The 23,834-nt window shown below is 42.5% G+C and overlaps 1 protein-coding gene across 1 annotated transcript in view; it reads right to left on the bottom strand.

Annotated features, from left to right (window-relative positions):
- Positions 1–15,138: 15,138 nt before the first annotated feature.
- casq1a (calsequestrin 1a) overlaps positions 15,139–23,834 on the bottom strand; it is an 11,466-nt gene continuing 2,770 nt past the window's right edge. The window contains exons 2-11 of the mRNA XM_056293042.1: positions 21,416–21,509; positions 20,307–20,407; positions 19,993–20,104; positions 18,943–19,016; positions 17,776–17,906; positions 17,624–17,669; positions 17,393–17,447; positions 16,608–16,708; positions 16,313–16,387; positions 15,139–16,137 (exon numbers count right to left, since the gene is read on the bottom strand). Of these exons, the coding sequence (XP_056149017.1) occupies positions 15,853–16,137; positions 16,313–16,387; positions 16,608–16,708; positions 17,393–17,447; positions 17,624–17,669; positions 17,776–17,906; positions 18,943–19,016; positions 19,993–20,104; positions 20,307–20,407; positions 21,416–21,509 (1,074 nt within the window). The 3' untranslated portion in view covers positions 15,139–15,852. The remainder of the gene's footprint in view (positions 16,138–16,312; positions 16,388–16,607; positions 16,709–17,392; positions 17,448–17,623; positions 17,670–17,775; positions 17,907–18,942; positions 19,017–19,992; positions 20,105–20,306; positions 20,408–21,415; positions 21,510–23,834) is intronic.

Raw genomic sequence — 23,834 nt, forward strand, 5'->3', positions numbered from 1 at the left:
TACTGCTCTCACTTGCATGTCACATGAACGCAGGGCAGTGTGTGTGTACGTGAACCCCACATGGCCACGTGTTTCTGGCCCTCTGATTGGTTAGATTGTGTAACATTATTATTATTTTTTTTTTATGTATATATATATATATGTCTTTATGCATGCTCAATAATCCAGTTAAGAAAATCACAGAAAGTTGAATCAGTTCATCTGGGCACAACATTTATTTAGAGAGGAACGTTTAATCAGTTACCTAAGTGACCTCTTCAGTCTCAACTGACTGCAGGTATCCCCACCCTTACAAACATTACAGTGGCATAGTGGCCAAAAACAACATTCGGTTTCATATGCAAATTGCCGTGACCATTAACTAGAGTTACAATGGCCATGTGTACTATTCACAGAGGATTGGGAACAGTTGCAATCACAGCGCATTGTAAAATGGCCACAGATGTACCCCCCTCGGTTCAGGGATGGTCGTTCCCTCTTCATATAGATGGCCTCTTTTGACTTCCCGTTCAAACCAGCGTTCCTCCCTGTGGAGCCCTGGCCTGACGCGTTAGCTCTTCTATTTTGTGTCATCCTCTTGGCCAGTGTCTGTTTGGTTTCCCTGATGTACAATTCATGGCAATCATCCCGGCACATAACAGCGTACACTATATTGATCTGTTGGTGCCGGGGGACCTGATCCTTGGGGTGGTCTAATTTCTGGTGCAGCGTGTTTTGGGTTTTGAAAGCAACTGAGAGGCGGTGTTTGGAAAATATGCATCTCTACGTTTCCAACACTCCCGCCACATACAGAATCACCACTGGTTTACGCTTAGACAGCTGTTGTCCATCTCCTCTCTTCGATTGGCTGGTGCACTGTTGGGCATCTTCCTGGCTTTGACAAACAGCCAGTTAGAATAACCACACTTAACCAGTGCCTGTTTAATGTGGGATTTCTCCCCTTCCCCCTACCGCTGTGTCGGTGGGGACGTTGTCTGCTCAGTGGTACAGTGTCAGGATGACTCCTAGTTTGTGCTCCAGTGAATGATTGAGAGTTAAACCTTAAGTACTGATCAGTATGTGTTGGTTTATGGTAAACATCACCAATCAAATGTCTCTTCAACCATTGCAATTTCACAGTCTAAGAAGGCTAACCTGTCATTTTTCACATCCTCCCTGGTGAACTTGATGTGGTTGTCCACAGCCTAAGAGTACATCTGCCATCAGGCGTCCGGATAGCGTAGCGGTCTATTCTGTTGCCTAACAACACAGGGATCGCTGTTTCGAATCCCCGTGTTACCTCCGGCATGGTCGGCTGTCCCTACAGACACAATTGACTGTGTCTGTGGGTGGGAAGCCGGATGTGGGTATGTGTCCTGGTTGCTGTACTAGCGCCTCCTCTGGTTGGTCGGGGCGCTAGTTCGGGGCGGAGGGGAAACTGTGGGGAATAACGTAATCCTCCAATGCGCTACACCCCCCCCCCCCTGGTGAAACTCTTCACTATCGAGTGAAAAGAAGTGCCTGGCGACTCCACATGTATCCATGGAGGCATGAGGTAGTCTGCAGCTCTCCCCGGTTCGGCAGAGGGGGTGAGGCAGTGACCAGGACATTTCGGAAGAGTGGGGTAGTTGGCCAAGCGCAATTGTGGAGAAAGAAAAAAAAGATTATACCTGTGGCCATCTTACAACGCTGTGATTGCAACCATTCCCAAATCCTTTGTGAATAGTACACATTACCATTGTAACTCGTTAATGGTCACGGCAATTTGCATATGAAACCGATTGTTTTCAGTCGTTAGGCCACTGTATTGTTTGTAAGAGTGGGGATACCTGCAGTCAGTTGAGACTGGTCACTTAGATGAGGGATGAAATGTTTCTCTCTCAATATACGTTGTGTCCAGATGAACCGACCTTTTTTTTTTATTGCAGCCTTTGCGATTTTAAAGTTGCGGGCCTTTACATTGCGATGTCGGTTTGATTAATCGTTCAGCCCTAGTGTGTGTGTGTGTGTGTGTGTGTGTGTGTGTAGGATGAGTGGACTCAAACATTTTGACTCAACTCACTTCAACTAAAAGTTAATGTGTTTTGTGATTAATTTTCTCCATGTTACAATTGTGACTTGATGACCAATTGCCTTCACTGACCTTTTCTGTGAGAGGAAGTGACTTAGCACCGACATGCTCATTATCTTCACCTGGGAAGGGAATGGGATCCCCCTCCCTAGCCTTGCTGCACTCTTTGAAACAATCACTGGGTCCATCTGAGGAGCATGGGAGGGCTGTGGCGTGAAGGGGGGGAGGGGTGAAGGAAAGAGGGATACAAACATTCCATTAGATTAGGAGTATTACTACAATGTGTGAATCTTTACATTTGAGGAAAAAAATAGGGTGGAGACAAGATTAATTTGCGTGTAACATAATACAAATTTCTGTTAATGAAATGGCCACAATGACAGGCAAAAAACCATAAAAGGAAATAAGTAAACAGAGCTAGAATGGATATAAGAAGTTTACACACCCATGTTAAAATGGCAGGTTTTTGTGATGTACAAAAAGGTAACCCACACAAGATGTTACAAGATAAACCATGACATAACTTTTTCCACCCTTAATGTGAAAAACATATAAAAGTGAAAAACAGGGTGTCCGGGTAGCATAGCAGTTTATTCTGTCGCATACCAACACGGGGATCACCGGTTCAAATCCCCTTGTTACCTCCGGCTTGGTCGGGTGTCCCTACAGACAAAATTGGCAATGTCTGAGGGTGGGAAGCCGGATGTGGGTATGTGTCCTGGTCGCTGCACTAGCGCCTCCTCTGGTTGGTCAGGGTGCCTGTTTGGGGGTAAGGGGGAACTGGGGTGAAGCGTGATCCTCCCACGCGCTACGTCCCCCTGGCGAAACTCCCCACTGTCAGGTGAAACGATGTGGCTGGCGACTCCACATGTATTGGAGGAGGCAAGTGGTAGTCTGCAGCCCTCCCCGGATTGGCGGAGGGGGTGGAGCAGTGACCGGACGGCTCGGAAGAGTGGGGTAATTGGCCAAGTACAATTGGGGAGAGAAAGAGGTGAAACTAAAAAAAAAATGAAATAAAATAAAAGTGAACAACACTCAGAAATATTTTAGGGAAAAAAAGAAAAATACAAAACTTACAATCACCTGGTTGCATAAGTGTGCACACCCTTTTATAATTGGGGATGTGGTCATGTTCAGAATTATCCAATCACATTCAAATGCATGTTAAATAGTAGTTAGTATACACCTGCCATCAGTTAAAGTGGCTGTGATTCACCCCAAATAAAGTTCAGCTGTTCCTGTACGAGCTTCCTGCCATCTTCATGGTTGCATCCAACTGCAAAAGCCATGGACCACTAAGAGCTTACAAAGCATCAACAGGATCTCATTGCTGAAAGGTAGTGACCAGGAGAGGGGTCCAAAAGAATTTCCAAGGCATTAGATATACCACGGAACACAGTGAAAACAACCATCAACAAATGGAGAACATATGGCACAACAGTGACATCACCAAGAACAGGACGTTCCTCCAAAACTGATGAGAAGACGAGGATTCTTCAAGTCTAAATGTCTAAGCTATGAAGTAGGGTGGCAAGACGGAAGCCTTTTCTCACAAAAAAAAAAAACCGCATCCAAGCCCGGCTAAATTTTGCAAAAAGTAAATCCTGACTCCGAAACCATGTGGAAAAATGTGTTATGGTCTGATGAGACCAAGTTTGAACCCCCCCTCCCTTCTTCTTTTTTTTCCTTTCTCCCCAATTTTATCCAGCCTTTCGAGCCGTCCCGATCTCTGCTCCACCCCCTCTGCTGAACCGGGGAGGGTTGCAGACTACCACATCTCCTCCAATACATGTGAAGTCGCCAGCCGCTTCTTTTCACCTGACAGTGACGAGTTTCGCCAGGCGAACGTAGCGTGTGGGAGGATCACGCTATTCCCCCAGAGCGGCTGTCCCTGCAGACACGGCCACGCCTGACCAAGCCGGAGGTAACGAGGGGATTCGAACCGCCCATCCCTGGTTGGTAGGCAACGGAATAGACCGCCACGCCACCCGGGCGCCCCCCCCAACTTGAACTTTTTGGCCCGAATTCCAAAAGGTATGTTTGGTACAAAACACAGCACATCACCAAGACCCAGACCCATCGTGAAACTTGGTGGTGGCAGCATCAGCCTTCGGGGCTGCTTTTCTTCAACTGGGACTGGGGTTTTAGTCAAGGTGGAGGGAATCATGAATAGCTTGACATACCAGTCGATTTAGGCACAAAATCTGGTGATGTCTGCTAGAAAGTTCAAGATGAAGAGGACTTTCACCTTTTAGCACGACAACGACCCAAAGCATACATCCAAATCAACAAAGTAATGGCTTGACCAAAAGATGATCAACGTTTTGGAACGACCCAGCCAGATCCCAGACCTGAATCCAATTTAATATTTGGGGTGACTTGAAGCGGGCTTTAACAGGAGATGCACTCACAATTTGACGGATTTCGAACGTTTTTGCAGTTAAGAGTGGGGAAAATATTGCCAAGTCAAGATGTGCCAAGCTGACACTCTTACCCCCCCCCTCAAAACTGAGCCCGGTTATAAAATCAAAAAGTACTTCAACAAAGTATTAGTTTAGGAGCACGCAAACTAATGCAACCAGGCTGTCCCCCTCCCACTAAAAAGGTTTGTTTTTCCACTTTGTTTTTATGAGTTGCAATTTCACATTAAGAAGTTGGAAAAAGTTCTGACATGATTTACATCGGGGTTTATTTACATCACAAAAACCTGCCATTTTAACGAGTGTGTACTTTTTATACGCGTTGTAAGTGCATAGTTGGGTACACTTGCATCGGAATTTACCATAGTATTCATTTCATTACTGTCACACAATTGCACTACTTTGCACAAAAAAAACTAGGGCTGATGCTAGAGTGATAAAACTATATGAAGATGCAGCACTGCGCATATTGCCTCTTTGTACGTTTCACTTAAATGACCCGAAATTTGCTCAATCCCGGGAGCATGCAACTCCACGTTTAGCTCGGCCGTGCACGAGTGCTTTTCAGCAATGACAATAAAGCTGAATAATACAAATCATTCCGACATGTATATCACAAGAGCCCCGCCAAGCACTGCAACAGGAAGTGATTGGGCTACAAAGAAGTGGTTTATTTATTTATTTTACTTCCTTACCAGAGATTTCAGATGGTGCGGAGATCCACTCGTCCACCTGAACACCAACACTGCGCAGTTCTCTATCTGAGCAGCTCAAACGCCCCAAAGTCTCCAGCGTCTCCATTCGCCCGTCGGCTGCTTCTGCTGGGACGACGGCTCGGTAGCGACTCTCGAACAGTTTGGTCAATTCCGCGGTCGCCACTTTGACCAGGCTGCACAATACGGACTCAACCTGCGCCTGGAAGTTGGCGTTGCCCTCGTCGGCGGCGGCAGACATTTTTTGCCGCTGTGACTCAAAAGATAAATCCAGATCTAAATTTTAAATAATTGAGAGGCCATGCAGGGTGTGAATCCGGAGAGATTTGTTTTCCAACGACGACCACATGGTCTGAAGACGAAAGGGGGCGCGTCGCTTGTCGACGCATGCGCACCTGAGGGCTACACCGCTTCACATGACTTCTGACCATTTTCCATTTTCTGACCATTTAAGTATGCTACATTTGGTGTCCATTAATTTCAGCACGCTGTTAAAAAATCAACTTGCGGAGAACTGAAACTTGCTTGACATATTTAATCCAACATAATGGACATTCTGTCACCATTATTTGTTTGTGAAAGTTTGCGGGGTTGTTTTTTTTGTTGAGAGATACTTCAGTCGGTAGTGCGGACTGATTTGTGAAGTTGCCTCTGCTGTAACTCTCAGCACATTTGAAAGCACCCGCTCAATAGAATGTATCTCTCCGCCACAAAATAGCCCCTGGAAAACGGAGATCACATCATAAATGAAACTCAACTCAAAACTTTATTGCAGACTCAGGATCCATTACAAACAAAGAAAAGGTAAAAAAGAGAAGAAATAATAAAGCCATAACAGATAAGAACCATAGGTAAAAGATAAACCCTCGACCAGAAAGATGGCAATCTTAACCAGGAAGGGACAGTATGGGTGAAGGTTTTTGTTCCAGCCCAGCAGTTACACACTTGTGTCTCCTAATCAAGTTCCTCGGCAAAGACTTTACTGGTTGATTTGTGGGATCAGGTGTGTAACTGCTTAGTTGGAACAAAAACCTTCACCTACACTGGCCCTTTCTGGATAAGATTGCTCACCCCTGCCAATACATACAGTAAACACAATAAAATAATATAAAAGGCACAAATCGGTGTCTTATAAGACAGCTATACCAATGGTCCCCCTGCTGGGATTGGTAGCGTGTGGCACTAAATCTTATATTAGTTAAACCCTTGATGATTACATTATCAGAGTCATTGAGCCGGCAAATAAATTTATATACATAAGATTTCTTAGAACAACCTGAAAGGTATTGACTCCTGCAGCCACAAACATTTCACCTGCACTACACCATCTAGGTCTTTTTAATAGTATTCTCATAGCATCATTATAAGCTAATCGAAGTCTCTGTAAGCTTGGTTTTTTGTAGTTTGACCACAGGTGTGCAGTATAAAGTGGTGTACAATATGTTCTGAACAGAGACATCTTCACACTAACTGAACACAGTAAACTTGCGTGACAGAGTGTTTGCTTGTATATACATCATGTGTCATTGCCTATAAATATTATCATTTGTCATTTGTTCAGTAATATAATGTCCAAAATATTTCACCTTATTACATACCCCAAGATTATTAGACAATTTAAAATCAGGAAATTTTAGATAATTGTCCTCTTTGGTTCCGCAGATCATGACAATACTCTTACTAGCATTGTATTTGATATCATGCTCCACACCATACACAGAACATATATCAAGGAGCTGCTGGAGACCAGCGCTACAGGGACTAAGGATGACAAGGTCATCCGCACACATAATATGGTTCACTAAGGTATTACCAATCATGCACCCAGTGTTACAGGCTTTCAACTGCTTGGACGAATCATCAATATATAGATTGTAGAGAACTGGAGACAGAATTCCGCCTTGTCTGACACCATTGCTAACCCCAAATGGGGCAGAAACGCTATTACCTCATTTTCCTTGCATAGTCTGGTGGGCATATCAATAAGCCAAAATTCTCACAATGTATTCAGGCACCCCTCTTTAACTCAATTTAACAAACAACTTTCTATGATTAACATGATCAAAAGTTTGGAAGCATCAACAAAACACATAAGAACTGATGAGTTTTGGCCTCTATATTTGTTAACAATTTCCTTTAAGGCATATATACATAAGTCAGTGCCATGTTTAGCTTTAAAACCAAACTGGTTATCCGTGGAGGTGATAACTCATGCACTCTATCCAGCAGGATTCTTTCTAGGACTTTTGACAGTATGCTGACTAGCGCTATAGGCCTGTAGTTATCTAGGCTGCATACTTTACCAGCTTTGTCCTTAATGACTGGCACTAACAGAACAGACAACAATGAGTCTGGTAACAAGCCATGGATCATAAAACCAGTAAAACAAATAGCAAGGAGAGGAGCTATCCTTGGACTGACATATTTAAGGTGTTCAGCAGTAATATGATCTAAACCACTTGCTTTGTTAACAGCTTGTTTAAAGCTTGGTACACCTCATGTGACATGATCACCATTGAATTATCACTTTCAATATTGCCCACCTTATACAGATCACTTTGGTCACAGTTGAGTAAGGTACTATAATGCTGTCGCCATAACTCAGCAATATTGTCTGCACCGGACATACCATCAACAGTGCATGGTAGAGATATTTCACAGTTGTTGAGAGCTCTCACTTCTTTCCAGAAATTAGCAACATTAGTTCCTAGTAGCTTCTTAGCCATGGAATCTGCCCGGACAGCTTGCTCATTTTTACAAATGAAGCGAATGGCATACTTGTATCTTGCATTAGTGAGCTTCTTGTGTTCAAGCTCAGGCCCTTGTCTAGGTCTGCCTGCCATAGCCCATGATTTAATGGCTTCGCAGGCTTCTTCATGATACCCAGCTACATACTTGTTCCAACCAGGCCTGATGTTATGTGTCTTATTATAGTAGGGTTTACTGCCTTCATACAAAGCACTAACAAAATCATCATACATGCAGCAGAGATCTCTCCTATGCCTCATATCTGTCTGTGAATGTTCTCATTCATCCAGGTCATGGTTATCCAAAGGAGTTGAATCAAGTGCAGCTGGACTTGGTATATATCCGTGAAGATGTTTCACCTCTCATCCAAGAGGCTTCCTCAGTTCGTGCCTTTCTGACTAGACCTCTTGGATGAGAGGCGAAACGTCTTCACGGATATATACCAAGTCCAGTTGCACTTGATTCAACTCCTTTGGATGCCTCATATCCTTACAATTAATGTCTCTGCACATAATTGCGTCTCTAAACAGATGTATATTACCCAAGGTTTCATCTGTACCGGCATGATAGGCCAAGATGTCCTCCTTTGTAAGAGCTGACCAGTCCAACCTTCCTGCATTGTCACTATCACCATTACTAGATAGCACAGGTAGATGTTCAACATTTATAGCCATAGCAACAGTTATGTGATCAGTCATTGCTGCACCATACATAATACTCATACTCCCCAACAAGGCATGTGCATCAGCAGTGCAAATACAGTGGTCCAGGTATGACGTAGTGTGCCAGGCCTCACTTATGTATGTATAACTATTTGTAGACAACAGCACTTTGCTTGACAATATAAGATTATTATCTTGACACAGCTGAGCCATGTGATTAGCAAATAATGAGTTCCTGTCTGAGATATCCGCATTCAAATCCCCAATGACATACACACTGAAAGAAGTATGATCTTGAATAAAGGAATTGATGAACGCAAGCCTATTTAAATATTCATCCTCATTCTGATGGCATTCATAAGGTGTATACACATTAAGGATAAAGAATTCCCTGTATTGCAATGCACCAGTCAATACCAAGCTTAACCGTAACGACCATGAATGAGTAGACTCGCTGGCTGGTTGGCTAATGGGTCGGACCCTTTAGCTGACTGGTCAGCACGGGCGACCCGGGTTCGCGTTCCGGCTGCGGCTGTTCCCGGCTGCCCCCTGAATTCGCTACATTCCTCGTGCCTCTGAGCGCACGCGCTTCCGATGGCCTCACGGTCTCACCATCCTACTTGGGGCAACCAGGAATCTGCCGCAGCCGGGACGCGAACCCAGGTCTCCCACACCATGGGTGACTGACTACGTTAACCAGTCGACTAAAGGGTCCGACCCCTTTAGCCAACCATTAAGTGAGTCTAGTCATTCGTAATCGTTACACTACCCCCCTCCTTCGGGAAGCGCATCCCCGCGCTACATAACCACATTTTGGGGGGGAATCTCCCCCTCTTTTCTCCCCAATTGTGCTACATAACCACATTTATCAATGAGTCGAGCTTCTTGTTCCATAGAATAGCCACACCCCCTATCCTTCCTCTGACTATTCCCACGAATAGGTCAGTTGTAGACTCCCCAGCCCCATTTATTTATTATTGAGGGAGTTTAGTTTTTCCAAGTCTTGCTTTGCAAAAAATGTCTCTTGCATACATAGTATGTCACAGTTCTCCAAAAGGTTTTCAACAACTATGCGGTGAGTTTTATCCCCTGCGCTCTGGCCCAGATGCAGGCCACAACAGTTGTATGACACTAGCAAGACTAGTGAGTGACCTTATCACCAGCAGGCATAGTTGCCCCCCTGAAGCAAAAACAATGTTTGACCCGATAACTCCACCCCTGCGTGACTCAAAATAGCACCGGACAAGCGCCCCTTCAGGCCAGAGCTCCAGATTGTACATTTTGCCAACCTCATTACATTCAGCAGATGTTTTAAATGAGCCGAATCTACTGTGTACAGAGTCAGTCTTTTGACAGATGACATCATGGCCAAATCAAGACTTCTTCAAAGTGACGGAAATGTCACCATTCACGGTACCAAATACGTCACTTCCGAAATGCCCGCCGCCATATTTGTGTCCGAAAGACTAGACAGTTTTCTACTGTGACCATGATTGCCGTCATGACAGCCAACACTGCACATTTGAATGAGAGAGAAAGAGGGTGATATTTGGAAAAAACATAAATTATTGGTAGCGATCCCTATTTATTACCTTCAGCTTTATTTTGTCCCTTAACTTCCGTGAAGCGTCTGCCCCAACTTACTTTTCCTGACATTTATATTTACCTTGTACACAAGTTACACAACCCATCCCCATACACCGGAGATAGCCTGAAGGCTTTCAAGAGTACCGATGCCTATCCATACGCAGTTGCAGAATGGGTGAACGACACAAAGATATGGCATCTGGAGACAAAACATATCTGATCACAGGACATGTAAGTAATTCAACAATTATCATCATTCCATGAGGCAGCCAGGACAGGGAAATCTCCATCTTTGATTAAGAGAGTTTGCTATCCACGCTCCTCCCAGTTTTCAACTGAGGCGTCCAGGTATATATATAAGTTTAGGAAGCAAGACAAAATAATGCCTTTTTCTCACTGCTGCATCATGAATAAATACAATTGAGAACTGGATTGAGAAACTATTCGGAGGGTAAAACAAGATGTTAACATTCTAATTACAATATGTTAGGGATGATGTAAAGAGACCCTTATAGCTATTAAATAATAAAACACAAGGCTTAATGCTGAAAATTAACATTTCACCACAGTCAGATATTCTCAGGTTAGAACCTCACTGTTTCGTTAATGTCCCAGTGTGAAGTTGTTCTCCAAAATGTTGAAAATAACATGGCTCACTTGGTCACTTTTGTGTTGTTTTCCTCAGATGGGGTCTAGACAGCGAGGACACTGCCAGAGAGTCGTACCTGATGGCGATGCAAGATCTCCATGCAGACCTCAGCGTTGCAGCATCAGGGCTTATCACCAACCCAGAGCTGCCATGGACCGGTGCATCACCAGATGGTGTGGTGACTTGTGCTTGCCATGAGCCTGGCATGCTAGAGATTAAGTGTCCGTTCAGTGCAAAAGACCGCAGTGTCAATGACTCACGGTTCTGCCTGACTGTCACTGAGGAAGGTGCGATGAGCCTAAAGCTAGATCACAGTTACATGTATCAAGTGCAGGCCCAAATGCGTGTAGCAGAGGTAACGTACTGTGATTTTGTGGTGTGGACACTTCAAGAACCTTTTATCCAGCATATACTGTTTGATGGCACATTTTTTGATGATGCGTATTTGAAAGTGGTTGACTTCATTAGAACAGGGATACTACCAGAGCTGTTGGGTAAATGGTTTACCGTGCCACACCTCTCAGCCACTGCAATCTCCGAGAAGACACCTGAGGGATGTTACCGTGGTAAGCCTACTAATAATGCAGACGTTGTCCTCTCTTGCACATCTGAGCAATGTAAGCGAAAGCACTTCAACAAGTCTTGTCTGAAGCTGAGCAGGGTACCAAAGAGTTGGAAATGTCTAGAGTGCAAGAAGAAAACAAACAAGAAATAAGCTGGTGAGCTGAAAGAAGCTCTGCTAGACAGCCATGACTGATTGAAGATCACTGGTGAATACAAACAGTTACTGTACCAGTGTAGGCTATGCCACAAGATTCTGATGATAAATCACAGGAATACTGCATTGTTCCTGCATCCACCTCCATAGCTTTTTTAACCGCTGTTTGTACCAGAGATGAAAATGGTTGGTTTCACCCACTTAACCCTCTGCTGGCTCTGGCTCCTGCACCTTTTAAGTTGGACGCTGTAATTAGAATAAATGTTATGAGGCCCGTGATCTACTGTTGCAGTTTTTTCTTTTGTCTTTATGGTCTGTACACATTTATCTGACACCACTGAACACATGCAAATACCATAGATTGTGCAGAAAGTAATTTTATATATATATATATATATATATATATATATATATATATAAAACATAGCATATATGCTAGATGGCAGACAACTTGTGATTTCTAACCCCTCCATAGTTACTCTTTTAAATGGTAGGAGACATTATGAAATGAATGATGTACAACTGGAGACGTTAAGGTTGCTTTTGTATTAAAAGTAAACTCTATTACTGTTGGTTTATTTAAAGCCAAACACAATAAGTCCACAGGTTACAGTAAAGGTCACATTTATCATCTTGATGTATCAGTTTTACATTTTACATGCAACTACTGCCTGTCTATTCTGTGGGGACCACAGATGGGCAAATTACAAAGAGCACAGCAAACTTACCATCTTGTCAAGGGAGGTATGTTGTCCTTGAGTGGCTGCTTGGCGGAGAGACAGTGGGATGGTGTCTGAAGGATGGTGTACTTGTTCCTGACCAGGCCGATGACTTTCCACATGGATCCTGATAGCAGCCAGTCCCCTTGTTGCTTCTAGTTCCAGTGGATGCAGTTGCTGCTTGCCTTTGGTGAATGCTGGTATTTTCAACTGTGCAAAATACAGGCCAACTGTATCTTTGACACTGAAGCCTCTATATGCAAGAATGACATCTCCTGGTGACAATTTCTCAAGATATCCACAGTTTTCTGTGATGTGCTTGTCGCTTGTGCATCCACCCCAGCCATTTGACACAAAGGATATAACACCCTGTAGTGTTATTGATATCAGGTATTTTTGTTGTGATGCTTGTACTGGGTGTATGTCTGTGCACGAGCTCTCAAGTTCTTTGGCTTCTCTATAAATATTTCAAAACAGTCAATGAAAGAAGTGCAGTTGCTATAGTTATCCCTGAAACAGATGGGCAGACTGACCTGAATTTTTTCTTTTGATGGCCAAAATATAAGTGGTGACAGTCTAACATACATGACATCTTATGTACTATTAAATATTCTGGCAACACTTGTCTTAGACACACGAAATAAACAGACAAAAAATATAGAGGTAAATTGAGCCTCATTCTCATCAATGTTAACAGAAAGCTATGAAAGGGAGTCAGTCCTGGGCTAGCCTTCAGAAATCCTGACAGAAAGGTTATGATACTGCTGTAAGCGTTTTCCTGCCAAAGGTAGCTAAAAGATATAAATAATAACTAGCTAAGTTAAAGGCAAACGTAATTTACCGGTGACAAAGTGTTGACTGCACAATCTGGAGTTAGAAGTTGGCTGCCAGTGGTCCCTTCTGATTGAAGCCAGCCATTTATTACGCCGATCTAGCTCCTTTGGGATTGAATAAAATTGTAGTCCGGGGTTTCTCTGTCGACTGTTGTTACAACCAACAGTACAACATATCTCGGACATACTGTATGAACTTTTTTTTGTTTTGTCTAGAGACTCTAGAATCACAACTAGTCTACTCTAGCAGTAGCGGTTGTGCAGCTGTGACCCGGACACAAAAATGGCGGCGCTAAAACACAGTGACGCCGCAGGGTATCTATGAATAGCGTGATTATCCCACGCGCTACGTCCTCCTGGTGAAAGTTGTCACTGTCAGGTGAAAAGAAGCGGCTGGTGACTCCACAATGTATCGGAGGAGGCATGAGGTAGTCTGCAGCCCTCCCCCGATCGGCAGAAGGGGTGGAGCAGCGACCGGGACGGCTGATAGGCCCTTTTCAAGTGACGTCAGATAACTTCCGTTCTGACTCCTTGCAGAGTATGCTAACTTCCGGACGGACTAGGGAGGTTACGCGGTCGCTCGCAAACCGGCCTGAAATACGGCTACTAGATGATGTACCACGAATTGCCGAAACATTTGCATTAACCAAACGGTCCAAACTCGACAAAGGCTACATATTCTTCATCGAACAATACCTGTTGGATTATGCTAAATAACTTATGTTAAAGGCAATAACTTTGAATCATAGTCAGAAAAAAAGCGAGATCTTGAGAGAGAGAGCGAAAGAAAGATCTTGAATTCAACTAAATAACTTATGGAAAGATAGCGCCATCTCAACCAATCTGTAAATGAAGATACTACAAACAGTCGTATGGCCAGTCATGATATACGGAAGTGAAGGATGGACTTTGCCTAAAATAGATGAGAAGAAAATCAGTGCTGCCGAAATCTGGTTTTGCTGCCGTTTACTGAGAATAAGTAGGATAGAAAAACGAACAAATTAAAGTATGCTACAGTAACTTGGAACAAATATGATCCTTCTGTCAGCCATTCAGAGACGAAAACTAAAGTATTTCCGCCAGTCATAAGACCTGAAGTATTATGAAAAATAGATAGATAGATAGATAGACAGAATCATATGATTAGCTAGACTTAACGTTACCTTTCGAAATTACTTCAGGTTGAGCATTCCTGCAGTTTCAGAAGTCGTCTCTACAGCCAGGAGTCGTCTACGGCGCAAACGGAAGTGAAGATAACCTGCTTCACGAAAAGGCGGAAGTTAATTGACGTCATTATGAAAAGGGCCTATTGACCAGGAACAATTGTGTAGAAAAAGGGGGAAAAATAACAAACAACAAACGAAGTACTGTAAGAGTGCAGTGACTGTCCAAACCAAGCCTGCACTATAATCTATAGGTGTTGTGTGTAATTCTACTCAGACCTTTATGCGTTTGCAGATGCCTGTCACTGAGGACTGCAAGTGTGAACCAAATCCTTTAAGGGCAGGACCATCAAACAAATACACCTATACATGCATTTATTTTCCTGTCTTCCCCATTGGGTAGACTTTGAAGGTTGCTTTTCGTGTATGATCTTTTTAAACAAGACCCCGCATCACTTTCGGATGCTCACACCTGTATGGAACGAGTGACTGCCTCATATAACTACAGTTTGGTGGTCTCTGAGAACTGGAGAAGTCGGGTACAGTAGCTGAGGAAGAGGAGAGTGATAGTCATTCTTCTCTAACTCAGTTTTCCCTTTTGGTTTGGGGATTTGAGTTAGTTTAGTCATTAACAATTCAACACAAGACACCCTGGGGTAACATTACCTCAATACATAACACTCTGAACAGACTCGTTCAAGGCATCTTATGAGAATAGAGGATCGAGTCAACATTGATCATGCAACATTCCATGCATGTCCACGCGCACACACACATACACACACATACACGCACGCGCGCGTGCACACACACACACACACACACACACACACACACACACACTACTTAAAGAACTATAGGGTAGTGAAATTTCTGTCCAAGCTGTCATTTATTTAAGACTTCACAGTAAGTTAAATTTCTCTTGTTACAAAAATAGAATAAGGCTGTTTGTCATATGTCATCATCATAGAAAACATCCGTGTGATGTACAGCACTCTCAGTGCACAAAGTTACATGAATTTAACAGAGTAGGCTGGCTGATGATATGACCTGTCAGAGAAGCCTGCTAGCACCCTTGGATTTGGTTGTTGAGGTTTTGGGGCAAGCAAGAAAGTAAGTGAAAATAAATAAAACACATTCAAACTGCAACAGACTTAACAGATGGACTCAGACATAATGCATTGACATTGCAACTCCTCCAGTATTTTGAAAAGTAAAAACTTGAGTAATACAAAAATCAGTAGCCTTTAGATGGCAAGGTTTCGAAATTCTTTTCTTGTTTTATTGTACAAGACACTTACATGAGGGAAATAAAAAAAATATATATTACGATATTTTAGAAGGTACTCTCCTTGTTTTACACAGGAGGATTGAAGAATAGCTTGGGGCCTGATAAATTGAGCGATGGAATATTGTTCTGGTAAGATGCAGAGTGTGGATGATGAAGACATGAGAAGATGGGATGTCAAAATAAATTGACGATTTCGGCAGAATAACTCATTACAAAAGAGGATGATTTGAGAAAGCTGATGATATTAACTATTGAAACTGCATTGGTCAGACCTCTGAAGTTATTATAACACTGATGATTTAATAATCATCGTCATCATCATCATCGTCATCATCGTCGTCATCATCGTCGTCGTCGTCGTCGTCATCATCGTCGTCGTCGTCGTCATCATCGTCATCATCATCGTCGTCATCATCATCATCGTCGTCATCATCATCGTCGTCGTCATCGTCGTCATCATCATCCTCATCATCATCATTATCAGGATCAATTTCACCTGAAAGAGCATCTTCAATCCAGTCCTCTAGCTCATCTACAGATGGCATGTCATCATCATCATCCATCTCCATCCATACACTGTCAGCCTGTGGAGCCAACAAGAAAAAGGTCTGTTCATCTGAGAAAAATAAACTTGCCAAGATAACTCTATGACGACTAGCCTTTCAGTTAGTTTCAAGATGGAGCTGGAATATGAGTTCACTAAGATATGTAGCCAGGGCCCAGAAACCAGATTGCTGAACATCAGGACATATTACTCACATCATCAGCATCAACAACACCAATTTGAGGGAAAGACAGGTCAATTCCAAAAGTCTTCTCCCAGTGTGGGACAAGCTGTAGGAAAAAAAATGGAAAGGAACAAAAACTTTAAAGCACTTCCTTCGAAAAGTCAGATGTTGGTTAGTGTCAGTCAAAAGATGATACGGTTTGACATGAACATCTTTTGTCTAAAAATCAACAAACAGAAAAAACTGCTAGGAAATGAACTGGGCAGCCAAGGTAACCTATGGTTGGTAATGTGAATATGCCATTTAAACAATTAACATTAATTTACCAGGGGGAAGTCGTCGGGGTCAATCCAGACAATGCTGAGGTCAGGGTTATCTGTGTTGTCTTCTGCAACTTCCTTCAGAATCTCCAGGAACTCGAAGCCATCTGTGAGGTGGAGTCAGTCAAACATGAGCATCAGTAATCAGCAGTTAACTAAACTACCAGCTTTCTGATACAATAACAGAATAGTTCTGACTTTTTGAAGTCTGCCCCCATTTGTTTCTGCTCAGCATCAGTTTGCCATCTACACCTCAGTGCAATTAATGGAGGACAAATCCACAATCCTCATTCAGTGTAAAAAAAAGAAAACACCCCGTGGTTCACTCCATGTGGTCTACCACAGAGAATCTGAATGGTCATTTGAAAAATTAACAGTGGCTTTAATTGCTAAACTCTCTCTTGGTGTTTGCATTGCTGTGCCATGGTGGACTGACTCCTGCTGGTAATCGCTTGAAGACTGCGTTCTTGAAAGTAACACGGTAGAAAACAAACACAACGGACCATAAAAAAAAAGGTGACTTTTTAAAAAGATTTCTCGGCTGAGTTATGATACAGTTCCGTGGCATCGTGTTAGCTTTGGCTAACAGTGAAGCATTATTTTGCGCTGACTGGGAATTGTAGTTTTTTCCCCTGTTGAATGCATTAAATTCTAAATGGCAAGGTGGAGCTTTGTGTTCAGTATGACCAAAAGGATGGATGACTGTGAAAATTAAACCTATGTATGTACTACATGGGTGGTGAATATATAGACTTCCAAAATTCCAAACAATTCCTTTAATGCCCATTTACCTGGGTCAGACTCCTCTGCAAAAGCAATGATGTGTTCACCATCAACATCATCCTCCTACATAGAGAATGAAAGAAAAACAACAAACTGAGGTGGACCAAGTGAAATTGCATCTATGTTTTCAGGGCATTTAAAACAATTTATGAATTTGGTATGAATCAATGGAGCTTCATATTTCATTACTAAGACGGCCTCATTCATGACAGAGAGGTTTGTCTGCGTGAAGAGCTTACCCAGATCTCATACATGTTGTGTGGTTGCAGCTTCCTCAAGGTTGGTCTTCATAGAAACATACCAGTTAGATGCTGTGTTTCATTATAATTGCAACATCACTCATTCTGATTGGTGAAGTGTTTCTACATCAGTGGCTGATGACAAGTCTCACCTGTCATTATCTTCAATGAACTCCACCAGCTCTTCCTCAGTATAGGGTTTTCCAGGGATGACAACAGGTTCATCCATGAAGGGTTCATAGAAGTCCACCTCATTTATCTTCAGGTCCAGACTCTTGGCAACCTGTATCATGAAATCAACAAAAAGTAAACGAGAGTGAAGTGTGTTGAGCACCATGGCAAGGTGTAGAATTATAAGACTATCTGCCGAAATTAAAGTACTAGGACTAGAAATCGGCATGTACCTCCTGATTCGATATTACAATGATAATCTATTGTGGCGTATCAAGTCTTACATTATTATAAACATTGAAATTCATGTCATTTAAATATGATTTTTTGAGAGTCCATCCTCTCTTATCTTCAGTAAAACGTGAAAACTGCAATAACCTAATAGTATGACAACCTGCATCTATTTGAAAGCCCTTGTGTTACAAAAGCTTAAAACATGAGTATGCTTTTAGACGATTCAGATTCAGACGTTAAGCAATGTAGAAATCATTACATCAAATCTCTTCACAGCATCTGTTCATTCTGCCTCAACATTGCGACTCAAGAGAAAATGTTGCAATATTAAAATCATCCCAAATTAGTATTGCAGTTTTGCACTAAACTGATATTTTCCCCCACACTCCTAATAGTTACTATTACCATTAAAGTAATATTACTAATGCGTTAACTTTGAAACCCTCCCTAAAGTAATGTATTTCCAGTGTGTCTCCATGCATCACTATGAAAAAAAGTAGAGCGGGACAGATTTCTTTTTTTAGCCTTGATCATACTTGCCAAGTCATAAATTTGCTTTTGCCGAGAGGAAGTTGAGCAATGAGGTTTCCTAATTTAAATTTAGTAAATTTAGGAAGTATTTGAACTTGTTAAGAGTATTAAGAGGAAAATCATCTAATCTCTGGAATCTCGGCATCTTACTAAAGAATAAATTACTACAGGCGAGGAGAATGACAACAACTCAGCCAAATAATAATGCAAATTTGCCCATTTACAATTACTGGTATGGAGAAAAACGGGGGAACAGTGGTGGGGATGTCGTGGATGGGGAACCCTGTGGGCTGTTTCCAAAGGAAAAGGTAGAAATGTTCCACTAAAGCATGGCTGTGAAACTGGTGTAAGAAGCAGACATGTCACATTAAGACTCCGCCCACCTTGGGGTTGAACGTTGCAAAGAACTTGATGTGAGGATGGAACTCTTCAGCGGCGTCCGCGAAGGCCTCAAAATCTGAAATTTTACAGGCATCCATCAAGTTGTTTCAGAGGATCGGCCCCTGCATGAAATATCTAAGGATGTAGACTTTTGGTTTATGGTTATCGATGGTGAAAAAAGGAGGTTAACTCACATCTGTGATTTAATAAATTACAGTTTGGAAAATGAAAAAGAATGTTACTTAATACATACATTAAGTGAGCTAATGTGATGCACAGGTAGAAAAACAGCTCAGCAATGTCTACATGAAAATGGCAGATTTAATCAGCTTTTCTTTTTTATTTATTCATTTATCTATTCATCTTTTTTTTTCTTTTTTTTCTCCCTTTTTCTCCCGAATTGTATCCAGCCAATTACCCCACTCTTCCAATCTGTCCCAATCGTTGTCGCCCCCTTTTGCCGATCCAGGGAGGGCTGCAGACTATCGCATCTCCTCCGATACATGTGGAGTCACCAGCCGCTTCTTTTCACCTGACAGTGAGGAGTTTCACCAGGAGGACATGGCGCGTGGGAGAATCACGCTATTCCCCCTAGTTCCTCCTCCCCCCGAAACAGGCACCCTGAGCGACCAGAGGAGGCGCTAGTGCAGTGACCAGCACACATACCCACATCCGGCTTCCCACTCACAAACATGGCCAATTGTGTCTGTAGGGGCGCCCGACCAAGCCGGAGGTAACACAGGGATCCGATCCAGCAAGCCCCATGTTGGTAGACAATGGAATAGACTGCTATGATACCCGGAAGCTCATTTAGCTATTCATTCTGTCTGTTTTCTTCTTTTATCAATACCTTTTTTTATCAGTGCACCTTCATCTAATGTAAAGTGCACTGAATTACATGTTAATGTACAAAATGGTTTATATCAATAAAGTTTGGTTGGTTGACTGACAGACTGAAAGACTGATTGATTGATTGATTGATTGATTGATTGATTGATTGATTGATTGATTGATTGATTGATTACTCATGCTTTCACAGTACAGATTCTTACGTTCAGACTTGTGACTCTTAAAGTAGCCCACCAGTTTGATGTCCTCTTCGAGGTTATGGAAACATTTCAGTTCCCTATGATTGTCAATAATTTCCACTGGGTCCTCAAGAACCTAGAAAAGATGGAGGGACACAGAGAAGAGGGGGATAGATGGTGGGGTTGGAAATTAACAGTGGAAAGAAAGGAAGAAGAAGGAGTAAGATGATGCGGGATATCATTTGGCACTTGAGAGAGAGCAAATCCGATTTGTTGTTTTCCAGACATTTCTTCTACATAAGACGGGCTATTAACTGAGTGACTATATCCTCACGAACATCATAGACGAACTCCACGAGCGTGTCTGCTGCAAGCTCCCCATCATATTCTATGACCTCGTCATCCGTGAAGATATAGATGCTGTCGGCCTCATCGAGGTCTGGTAAAAGAGCAAAAACAAAAACAAACAAACAAAAACAGAAAATAAAGGAAAAATGGTTGGCCTCTGTCTACAAGCTCAGTACTCTGTTAGACGAATGTTGACAGCAACTTTCTTGGGCACTGGTTGAAAGAATTAACATCTAGCTTGGTTTTTGATAAACCTTCTTACCCAGTGAGAAAAAGTCAATGAATTTTATGATATTTGGGAGCTGCTTTTGGTGTTGTTGAGGAACGGTGAGTCGTGAAGGCGCTGTGGTTATGTGAATGATGCTGTGATGCCTTTGCATTGCTTCTGCTTCTTAACTGTAAATGTGTTATATTATGAGGATCTACGCTGTTCTGTATTTTCCTTTGCTCTGTTTTTGTATTTTGTTTACTAAGCATCGCTGACATTTTTTAATTGTCATTTTTATGTTTTTAGTTTTATTTGATATATGTGTTAGAACTGGAGAGGTTTTAAATATCTAAGTACACAGAATGCTTCTAAGTATGAATTAATATAGTAATATGTGGGCAATCAATAAAAAGAAATAAAGCTCTCAGCTGCATGACCTCGGTACCACTAGTAGGCGTTCTTGTTCATTGGTCGAAACAAGACAGCAGGGCAGCGAGCCAGCATGAGGCTGCCCATCAGTCACGTGCCATGGAGAGCCACATGTACACATTTTCTTTTCATTCCAACGCTTCACTACTTAACTGGCGATGGTTACACAGTGAAACCAGATCGTGTAGAAATCCCATATGTAGAGTAACAACATAAACATGGCTTTTCATGGCACATGATTTAGTAGCCCCAGTGTTGTCCCCCGGTCCGTCCATCCCACGTTTCTGTAAGCCATCCAAAATCATGTAGAGAATGACCTATTTTACAACTTGTGACGTCAACGTTTCACCCACAGAGCACGGCCACTCTGACTTTGGCTGAAATAGTGACGCTGGCTGGCCTGTTTTCAGACTGCAACCTAAATTCCAAAATGTCTACAGCAGTGTTCATTTCATTGTTTACCTAACTTCTTTGCAACAGTCTTGTCATGCTTTTCATCGATGAGGCCAAATCCAATATCTTCGTCATCAAATTCTTCTAGGACCTGGGCTGCGAGCTGGGAAATGAAAGACACTGTCACATATCCGAAGACACTGCACGGGCACCTCAGTTCAGCAGCTAATTTTCAAGTCTATAAAACAGGTAAACGTTTGACTGACCTCCCTAAGACAGAGCACACAGTAAAATCAGTGTTAATATTCTTATTATACATATAAGAAGTTAGTGTATGTTGAAATGTACACTTATCAACAAACTTCTTCCCTTGGCAGTTTCATTACCATAAAAGCCTGCTATTAAGAGCGCTGCTTATGCACTTTCTAAATCTGTATGAAACTTGAACCTTGTGACTGACAGTTGGTTCCACCAATGGCTGTGCCACATTCACAGCCAGACTGTATTGAGGGGCGTGGTTTAACGGTGCTGTGGACTGTCTCAGTGTAATGTACTTTGGATGGAAACAGGTGCATGCACACGTGTGCACAAGCACTTACCCCCCCCCCACACACACACACACAAGCTAATACAAATGCACATACATACACACACGCATACACACGGACTGTCATGCAGTGATTGTGAGAGTTCTACATCAGTTGAATAATGAGGCACATTGCAGGGGGGGGGTCTGACCTGGGCCAAATAGACGTCAATAATCATGGATAATTCTCAGCTAATTTGCCAGCACCAACAGATAAGTGGGGCCAATCATTTAAGGCAATGCAAGTGTCATGCATGTCACAGGATAGTATTGTAAATTGACTTTTGAGTATGTTGTTTTCATTTGCCACGTCATCGGACCTTCACGTTTTTTCTAAAATGTATCAACCACACCAATCTAGTGCCGGAAGAGCTAAGGAGACTGACTGTAAAGAGCCATGAAGACTTTTCTCAAATACTTTTTTTTTGTTGCAAACAACAGCTAATTATAAGACTTAGATACTACCCCGTCATTACAGAGAATAAACTGTGAACAGCAGAGCTGATAAATACTTACCTCATTAAGGGAAAATCTTTTGGATTTTCACTGAAATCTGATTTTATACACCTGCCAAGTCATTACTTTGTCCCCATTCCCTCACCATCATTTTCTATTTGCATGGATATCTTTCAAGTCAGCGCTGTTGTTATTTTCAGATAGAACCAGAGACCAGAATGTTGCTGTAGTCTGTGTATGTATTCAGTTTTTGTCTGGTAATGAACGGCATGGTTTATTCTGACACATTGCTGTTCTGTTTTTTATGTCGTTTAGAGATTAACTCTGAACTCTGAACAGAAGGATTTCATAATTTTATTAATCTGGCCCTGGTCTGAGCTCTTACATTGAGTTGCAGTGCAGAATGATTAAACCTTCATAGCCAAAGTTAAGATGCCGCCCACAGCCTTTGTACACCCGTCCTGGATTTTAAAGCCTATATACCTCCGAATCATTCAGCGTGCACAGTAAAAAGTGTGACAGCAGCATAGTTGTGCACCCATTACATTTAAAATGTAAATTAATTTCAAAGTGCAACATTACAAGTACCCTGATATGAGGACATTTTTATAACCGGCGAGCTCTGAGGCCCCTCCCCATCTCCAGGCCCTGGAGCTCTTGAGGAGAAGAGGCCATCACCGGTTGCATGGTAAAATCTACACCTTTGTGTTTAAATCTAAAAGTAAACCTACAACCTGTATATACCTGGATGTATTGGTGCACTGACTCTAAAGTATGTCAGAACAGCACTCTAACCTGCAAAGAGGCCCAAGGACAATCCTATAACATGTCTGCAAGCATGCAACGATTACCCAAATGACTGGCTATGAGGACAAATGTCACTTCTTATACTATGGTGCATACAGTCAACATTTTCAGACATGAAGCCAAAGATGGTCGTAAAATGCCTGTTTATTCATACCTTCTATGACCATTGAGTACAAATTCAGGACAGAGAATTTTGACCTTTGATATTTGGAGTATTTGTTGATGTGTGGTATTATTATAAGCACTTATCGGTTGCAAAAGATGGATTTATCAATAGAAACAGACACCTTCAGGGAGATCGGCCCCACCACAGAAGCAGCTCTGGATAATTTTAGCTCCAGAGCCAAACCAGCCGAAGGACTATTTTGGCAAGGTGGCAGTGAGGGCGCGCTCTCGGGGATACGCTGACATGTACAGTACTGATGTGTCAATCAGACCGCGGAGCTGAGCGAGCAGTCCTGCTGCCAGAAGTTGTCCTGAGCCTTCAGCTTCTTGGACCAAGCCTTGACGCCACATACAGGGGGAGACGGAGACTGCGAACAAGATGTGATATGTCCAGCGGAGAAGATTTCTCTGTCTCTCTCTCTCTTTGTCTCACATTTCCTGTCATCCTATTTATGTTGTGGTGTAATTTTCTTT

The sequence above is a fragment of the Lampris incognitus genome, chromosome 14 (assembly GCF_029633865.1).
Source record: "Lampris incognitus isolate fLamInc1 chromosome 14, fLamInc1.hap2, whole genome shotgun sequence".
NCBI classification, from domain to species: domain Eukaryota; kingdom Metazoa; phylum Chordata; class Actinopteri; order Lampriformes; family Lampridae; genus Lampris; species Lampris incognitus.